At 43.7% G+C, this 8,892-nt stretch overlaps 1 protein-coding gene across 1 annotated transcript; it reads left to right on the forward strand.

Moving 5' to 3' along the window:
• Positions 1-5,190: 5,190 nt before the first annotated feature.
• Positions 5,191-7,920, forward strand: LOC116327440 (zinc finger protein 503-like). The gene is made up of 2 exons (XM_031749020.2): positions 5,191-5,839; positions 6,328-7,920. Exons 1-2 carry the CDS (start codon positions 5,585-5,587, stop codon positions 7,765-7,767), a joined length of 1,695 nt encoding a protein of 564 aa, XP_031604880.1. The 5' UTR covers positions 5,191-5,584; the 3' UTR covers positions 7,768-7,920.
• The last annotated feature ends 972 nt before the right edge of the window (positions 7,921-8,892 follow it).

Here is an 8,892-nt window from a genome sequence, read left to right on the forward strand (position 1 = left end):
AAGACTCCTCTTCACACTGACACTTGTGACTTAAAAGAAACAGTCGAGAATGTGATGAATTTGAGCCGACAGATGAGAAGGCAGTGCGCTGCGTTGCAGTACCATAGTGCGCTTGAGATATGGATAACAACTGACACAACTGGCAGGTCTTATGAAGTTTGATTTCATTTGTCAGGCTTGCTTGCTCCCTCACTTTTCAATCATCGTGATAATAGCTCATTCTGATCGCCTGAAGACACTCACTCTCACTTCCATTTAAAATGCAAAGACATAAATATAGTAGGTGCCGCTATGGGCTGCACATCAAGATGGCATTTGTTGTATCCGAGAGTCTGTAAATTCATATGTTTAAATGCATGTAATATAGGTATCAGCGAGCATACTGAACCGGGTTCGGGTGCTTACAAAGGTGTCGTGATCTCTAGAAATGACAAAGTTTTGCAAAAGAAAGAAATAAAACTGAAAATACATATAAATGAACACATATCACATAAACCATAAATGACAAGGAAATAACCATCAACTTTGGTATTTGATCGCTAAGTAGACAAATGGAGCAGTAAGTGTCCAAGCCTGTCTCGGTGAATACCTTGCATGCTTGTCTCCAGCCGACCACATGACGCTAATTCCCGACTGAAGCGCTCCTCCTGTGCAGCCCTAATCCTGCCTGAGAAATGTGACAAGATCATTCTTAAGGCCTACTTTAGTCTGAATAATCTGCCCATCACAGACATTCATCCCAACCTGCACAGCGCCTCCAGCATCATAACACGCTACCTGTATGTTTTCACCACGACTTAGGCGCCATAAATTAAATCTACACAAGCAAAATGTCGGTGTATGTCCATGTGGAAATGTTACATTGATTGCACTGCAAACATTATGAACAGTGTCCAGAAGTATTACTGCAAATGATCAATTAATTGCGTCAAAACACAACAGGAATTCTTAAGTTATGATAAACAATTTATTAAGCTCTTTTCTTGGTTTGCTTGTTTGTTTTATATCCTTGCAAATGCATTAATATCTTGATTTTTGGAAATGGTGATCCGACAAACAAGAAATTCGCCAAAATAAATAAGCCCGACCAAGTTGCGTGCCATAATCTCATGAGTGCATTCCTTGTTTTCTTAAAGCTAATAAAGTACAGTACAGTGGATCTCACAGGCGCTTCTTGAAGTTTCCACAAAGTTCTGTACCAATAATATGGCAGCTGTCAGATTGAATTGAGCGACTGGTTCCCGGCGCTAACATGAAGGTTAGGTGAAGTTAACTCTTCTTTACAGCATGACTACAAGCTGCCAGGATCCTCACCTTCCTGATGGCAAGTGGACGACAGCATATAATCTCCACGGGCTTTACTTTCTACTCCTGACCAGCTTTAACTAATTGAGAAGACAAAGTGAAAAAGACCCTTCACTGCCACGATTTTGGCTGCACCTCAACTTTTCTAACTCTCTCAGTCATGCTGCGCTCCTGTCGTCTGACTTCCGGCGAGACGGCATAAGTTCTTCGTGTCAGCTCCAAGTTGAGAGCTTGCAAATGAAGTCAACGCTGCAGTATTTGACACTCAGATTGGGGCGTGTGTGTGGGTGGGTGGGGGCGAGGAAAATATCTTGGGTGTAGTCAAGGGGAATGGGTATGACTTCTAAGTATCTGAAATGTCCTGTCTTAAACACATAATATCCGTAATACTTCCTGACACATTCGCCTATAACCTCTTATTCTGTGCCAGCTTCTGTGGGTCCCTTTTTTCTCTCTCTGGGCGTAGAAGAAAAGCAGTCTATTTTCTTGTCATATTTGCTTGAAAGGGGACTCTCAACTTGGAGTCTAATTTCCTGCACTTTAAAGACAGTCCACATGCAAGGTGCATTACCATGCTATCAAGGTGATGGGAGCAATTTCAAACTGTCAGTCAGTCATGGAAATATCAGAGAGACTTAATGTCTAGTGCAACCTGTCAAAGGCTCCTGTGAAGAGGTGGAGAGCATAATCTGAGTTTTATTCACTCAGTACCATTTACTTGTCAGTGTGGCTCTCTGTTTCACTCTAGATGGTAGCTCATAAGGAGATGGGGATATAATATGCCCATATGTATAGAAATATATATGTATAGAAAGTGGGAGAGAGCTACTTAAATGAAGAGGTCACTATGGCAGGTTTAAAAATGTATAAGAAGACAAAAGACAAAGCAGGAAAATGTAGAGCTGCTGCATATCAACAGAGAGCACTTATGTACCAAGTACCATAGCTTCACCCCGAGTATAAAACTGCTCCATCTCGTATGATCTTACAGCGCTTGCTTCACAGACAGCAGTTAGTTAAGGCTGTTAATTTCCCGATAGACGCACCACTCTGGGTGACACACTGGGGCTGTACTTAACCATTATTAATGTGACAGGCCTCACTGCAAAGCAAATCAATTAAACAGGAGCAATCACCATAGTCTGGATAACGGCCCTTTTAAGGCTGTTTTCATGTGACAAGGAGGTCCTCGATCCGGGCCTCTGCGCCGAGACCTGACAGGTCAAGAAAGCGGCATGAAACAATAGCACCTTCTAACCATCATCTCCCCTTTTTACCTGTCAGATCCAGTCGGCCTGTCTGGCTGCTGACGCGGCGTGCCCTGCGCCGCCTGCCACAAGGTGAATTTTCATGTCATGTCGAGGGAATTTCTTATTCCATTTGCTCGACATTATAATGCCGCATTTATCGACCATATCCTCTTTTTGAAAGCTATATGTCAGGGCGCCTGAGTTTTTGTCATTTTTTCCAACAGATTCAGTTACTTGTCCCTTGTGATTAGCTCAATGTACACGTGCAAGCATAAAGGGAGCATAATATCAAAAGTGGAGCACTTACTTACCTTTGCACTTTTCGGGCGATTCCTTCGCTTGTGACCTCTGAAGTGTCTGAAAGGGTGGAAGGAAAGCTGCTTTCAAAAAAAAACACCACTTTTTACACTTGCTCACGATGTTGGTTCTCATTCCATTTTTTATAAAAAGACAAAAAATGATATAAAACCAGCTGAATAATATTACAAGCATGCTTTTGTCAAATCAACCCTGTTGTGCAGACCATCCATCAGCCCGCAAAACTGAATTATGCAATACCCATTATATAATTATACATTATACAATACAGTCATGATAGAAGCTCCTGACAGGGTGACCCTAATTGCCATTGTTTTCCATTTTTAATAATCCCCAGAGATAAATTGTCAAGTCGTCTCCAGTGCTTCAGCACAGAAAAACCACCACCTGAAAATAAAATGAAGACTAAAAGCTAAACTAAAAACACAAAAAGTGCCACAAAGAGGACAGAGGAAGGTCTTCACCTCTGATGTCGCTTATTTTACTTCCATATGAATCCTCAAAAAAAAATCTTTTTATGGGCAAAATGTAGAACCGAATAAAATTGTCAAAGCCATGTGAAAGATGCTTTCTTTGTATTTTCTTTGCCCATTGGGGCTAAAGATAAGCATGGCCCTAATGGTTAACAGAACAGAACTCAGAAAAATAGAAAAGCTGTTTCTAAGGATCATTACTGAATGTGTGTTTCTAAAACACATGGATTAAAAATCTAATTTTAGATGATAAATTAGGGCTATGTTTTTGGATATTTTTAATAAAGGTCAGAGAAGATGCTTTAATGAAGAAATGTGCATGATGCAAAAAGAACAGGGTGAATTAAACCTGATTTATTTTTTTATTTGCAGAACTTAAAGTTCTGGCATTTTTGCTGAATTCATTATTAAATGTGAGCTGGAGGGAACTTTTGTAGAAGAAAACGTGAATTAATCCTTTAAAAAAAATAAACAAACCCTTAATATTTAATAGTAAAGCCCAGAGATAGGCTTTCTTTCAGTGTAATCACCAACTAGAGGTACCCAGCCCTGCTTGTAAACGTTTGTATTTGCATGGATTCCGGGTGATTCATAAATGTGTCCTTGTGTGAAATACTAGCGGGAGATTTCAAGCTTTCTGTTTAAAAGTAATGAATTGCGGCGACGGAGAAAAAAAAATGTGAAGCCATTTAAGGATAAAGCCGAGAATTTGGTGTCTGCCGCTGCGAGCCATCCATCACGTCCACAATAAAGGAGCTTTTGCCTGACGGTCGAAATTTATGGTCGCCCTTCTCTGCCCTAATAACTCAAAGCGCTGTGTCAGAGCCTGACAGCCGTTGCCGAAAACAGCACCCCTTTTATCAATCAAAAAACACTTGCATATGTTTAACTTTCGCCTGATCAGCAAGACATTTATAGGCTATTGAGTAATAAGATAAGTGGGTCTATTTCGATGGGAAGAAATGTGGACGCTTTAATGATTAATGGCAGCCACAAGAGAGTTTTTTAAGCGCTCTTGGAACAAAAAGAAGGATTTTTTGGCATGAGTGCGGAGGAAATGTGGAGGTGTATTTTTTAATTTCCTACACCCAGAAAAAAAAATTATAATAATGATAATCACTTGGAAAAATTACATGCTATTAAATCAGTGTCTGTAGCAGAATTACAGCGCCATATAAAAATACCTTGGAGCTTATCTCCAATTAAACAAATTGCTGTTTTGAGTTTGACCAGACCAGGCGGTGTAAAGCGGGCCTGTGCGGTGATGGAGCGGTTAGGGGAGATAATACAACACGCATTATCTGCACTTCTCGTGGATTCACTACAGCTTTTGACCTGAGCATGGCTGAGAAGAGGCAAAAAATAAATAAATATATAAAATAAATCTGGAGACAGCTGACTGGCAGGACAGGGAACTGACAGATGACAGGCTGTGATTGAGGGAGAAAGTTGCCGAACATGTGAAACATGGCGATAGATGTCGCACACTGTAGGCAGGGATGTGACCTTACAAGTCCCTGGCTTGATTACTTATTTATTTCCCCTAAAAGAAGAGAGGAGTGGACAAAATATCACCTGCGGCTAAAATCTGCTTTAAAATCTGCATCTTCTTTGCATAACTAGACTGCAGTTAATAAAGGAGACGGTGTTTGGACCCAGTTACTCAAAACAATAAAGTCTGCTGTACAAACGTTTCAAAACAAATCTTCTCATAATCTTTGTCATCTTTATTCCCTGGTCCCCCAAAACCACACAGGATGCAGGTGCAGCGCATGCGTCAAAGTGCCAATTACGCAAAAGGCGCGTGTAAAGTCTGGAAATTAAAAGCGCTCGGAGTGGGTGAAATATGAAACAGACACCCGTGTGAGCAGGAAACGTCACATTACCTCGACCCTCTGATCACATCGGCATCTCTTTTTGATTGGGAGGCTGCACGGGCAGCAATCCGCGGACTGATTCAGATGCTGCTAGTGAGGAGGCGGAGTGATCCCTTCTGCCCGCAACCCACGTAAACCGTGCCCGCTCTCGGACCCACAGCCAGTGTCAGAGCGACGCCGGAGATGAAGCAACGAGGCTGAGAAGCGCACGGATTCTGCTCACACTCTCTCGTCTCTTCCGAGGATTTAACTGTGATTTTCTTTTATTTCTGGCAGCGGTTCCAACCGTCAGACGTTTTGAGTGCTGGCTTTCTTAACCCTACCCATGGCATTTTTCAACCATTTATAGGAGAATTGGGTCATGATCACATCGCCCACGGTCTCTGTCCTGAGAAATAGCACAAATCCAGCGTGGGAGAGCGGCTCCTCGGGGGAGAAGGGAGCAGTGAAGATAAGCCAACTATCCGTCCACAACTCTGTCTCTCCCGCAGACCCTTCTCGACAAGCCAGTCGTCTTCCCATAAAGGTTTTGAAAATGCTTACGGCACGGGCAGGACACATTTTACACCCGGAGTACCTACAGCCGTTACCGTCCACTCCTGTCAGTCCCATCGAGGTAAGCGCTACAGCGAATAAAATAAAACACGAACGTTATTTTTATTCGCTTATTCTCAAACTACAGCGTGTTCACTCCGAAATTGCAGGACACCAGAGCTCCCACCCCGACACGAGTGGACAAACTGTGGTCAAGATTTTTATTTAGGCTATGTGTTGAAACACAGTAGAATAAACTGTGCTCTCGAATTTCTACTCGCTTCAGACTTTAACGACCCTTTTATGCAAACTGATGCCAATATTTTGAATGTCATTCCGTCGTGTTGTACAATCTTATCTTCCAGCTAATGTAAATCAGCTACGTGTGTGCGCCTTCCTCCTTTACATACCTATTATGCTGAGTTGTTTTGAGTTTCATCCCGAGATAAGTTTATGCGCAGTGCGTAAAATGCGCGAAACGGCGATGTGACTATTTATCACAAAATATTACATGTACGTGTGAGTGTTTTCGTGAATTTTGTTAACGTTGTGTTTGTTTCAAATTCTCAGCTGGATGCCAAGAAGAGTCCGCTGGCCCTTCTGGCCCAAACGTGCTCTCAAATCGGCAAACCGGATCCGCCGTCCTCCTCCAAGCTGTCCTCTGTAACCTCCAATGGATCTAGCGACAAGGAGGCCAAATCCGGCCCGCTGAAGATGAGCGACATCGGAGCCGACGACAAGTCGAGCTTCAAACCTTACTCAAAATCATCAGAGAAGAAGGACTCGAGCAGCAGCCTCAGTGGAGATAAAACCAGTTTCCGAGTGCCTAGCGCCACCTGCCAGCCGTTCACCCCCAGGACAGGCAGCCCCGGCTCCTGCACCTCCGTTTCTCCTCTGCCATCTGAAGGCAAAGCGGGGGACAAGGAGGAAAAGAAGGAGTCTGATAGCAATAAAAGCACGACGACGGAGAGCAACGGCAGCCACGGGATAAGTGGAATTACCTCTGACGGCAACCAGCAGCAAGAAAACACATCTGGATCCAAGGCTGTTACATCAGACTCCATATCTGTAACCTCGTCATCCTCCTCCGTCCTCGGCTCCGGGCTGGTGGCCCCTGTCTCCCCCTATAAGCCCGGTCATACAGTTTTTCCTTTACCGCCTGCTGGTATTTCCTATCCTGGAAGTTTAGCCGGTGCATATGCGGGTTATCCGCAGCCGTTTCTCCCTCCTGGAATGACCCTTGACCCCACCAAATCCAGCAGCCAGCTTTTAAGCGCACAGTTTGCTGCTGCCAGCTCGCTGGGATGCAGCAAAGCGGGAACGAGCCCCTTGGCTGGAGCATCCCCTCCGTCTCTAATGTCTGCTAGTCTGTGTCGAGACCCCTACTGCCTGAGTTACCACTGCACGAGCCATTTGTCCGGCGCATCCAGCGCTAACTGCGCACATGACTCTGCGGCAGCTGCGGCAGCTGCCTCTGCGCTCAAGTCTGGATACCCGCTCATGTACCCGACGCACCCGTTACACGGCGTGCACGCCACGACCCCTTCTTTCAGCGGACATCCCTTATATCCTTATGGGTTTATGCTGCCCAACGACCCCCTGCCGCACGTGTGCAACTGGGTGTCGGCGAACGGACCTTGCGATAAGCGCTTTTCATCCTCCGAGGAGCTCCTCAGCCACTTGCGGACTCACACGGCCTTTGCCGGCACGGAGAAGTTGATATCTGGGTACCCGGGATCGTCTTCTCTTGCTAACGCTGCTGCTGCTGCTGCTATGGCTTGTCACATGCACATGCCTCCAAACGGAAGCCCGAGCAGCCCGAGCACGCTGGCCCTCAGGGGCCCTCACCACCCCCTCGGACTCAGCAGTCGCTACCACCCGTATTCAAAGAGCCCCCTGCCCACTCCCGGGGCCCCGGTGCCCGTGCCCGCGGCTACCGGACCATATTACTCCCCGTACGCCTTGTATGGACAAAGACTGACGACAGCATCGGCCTTAGGATATCAGTAGTGACAGAGAATTACACATTTATAAAGGAGATTTAGGCCCAATGAGTTTTATATTGTACTTAATGCAGGGATTGGATCCAGGTGGGGATCAGTGTATTTATTTGCGATAGCTTCAAGCGTGACTAAAATAAAAAATAATTATAATATAAAATTTCAAAAGCCTCAATGTGCATTATTTTTACACAGGAGAAAAGCGTCTTTACAAGTTAAATAAAGTTAGGACCCTTTTTCTTTCTTTCTTTTGAGTAATGTGGAGTTTATTGTTTATTTTATTTATTTTTCGACAAGTGGGGTTTTGTAAAGCAAAAAGTTATTTTAAAATGTGTCTTAGTCAGAGGGATTAGGGGGCTGCCAGAGCTGAGTGCGTGACGGAGTGATGGACGTGGAAAATCAATCAGAGCAGTTTCTTACAGAACTGGCATCGATTTATTTTATTTTATTTATTTTTTGGGGGGAGAGAGAAACGTTTCATGAGGGCGTTTGATTTACCTGAAGGGTATATTTAAGACTGCTGTTTGGTGAGAGTTTTTTTTTTTAATTTCTTTTTATTTTTAAGTATAGGACAGGGTCAAATCAGGTCAAAAGTTTTAATTTACAATAAGGGTTTTTTTTTTCTCCAGTAACATCTTGTTTTGTTTTTGCTGTGTTAGTTTGACTATATATATAATTCATTATTTAACTGATCCATATTTTATTCCTAAAGTTGGGGAAGATGTATAATATCTGACTGACATTTATGGCAGAATTTTGAATATACTGCCTTTTATTCACAACTGTGTTTTGCTTCTGGTCTCACCATGAGGCTCATAATGGGGTTTTTAAAAGGGCCCAAGGATAAAGAAGCAATAACTGCAAAACCTTTGAAGTTACAGAGGCTTCTATGAGCATCTGCTGTTTTTATTTTATTAAGTTTTAGTAACAAGAAGCAGGAAAAAAAGAAGAAGAAAAAAAACACCACTTGGTGCTGTAGCTACAGTAGGTGTGTGTGTGTGTGCGTGTGTGCAAATGTGTGCTCAGATACAAAATCTTTTGGGCTCATCAAAACATGCTGAATCTTCTCAATCACGCGGTCATGGATTATTGTTTCATTAACGAAGACAAATGAGCTACTGATACCAGCGAGGCG

The sequence above is a fragment of the Oreochromis aureus genome, linkage group 8 (genome assembly GCF_013358895.1).
Source record: "Oreochromis aureus strain Israel breed Guangdong linkage group 8, ZZ_aureus, whole genome shotgun sequence".
NCBI lineage: Eukaryota > Metazoa > Chordata > Actinopteri > Cichliformes > Cichlidae > Oreochromis > Oreochromis aureus.

Coding starts and splice junctions, on each gene's coding strand:
- LOC116327440 (XM_031749020.2), top strand. CDS start 5,585: ATGATCACATCGCCCACGGTCTCTGTCCTGAGAAATAGCACAAATCCA. Junction 5,840..6,327: donor CTCCTGTCAGTCCCATCGAG/GTAAGCGCTACA, acceptor TCAAATTCTCAG/CTGGATGCCAAGAAGAGTCC.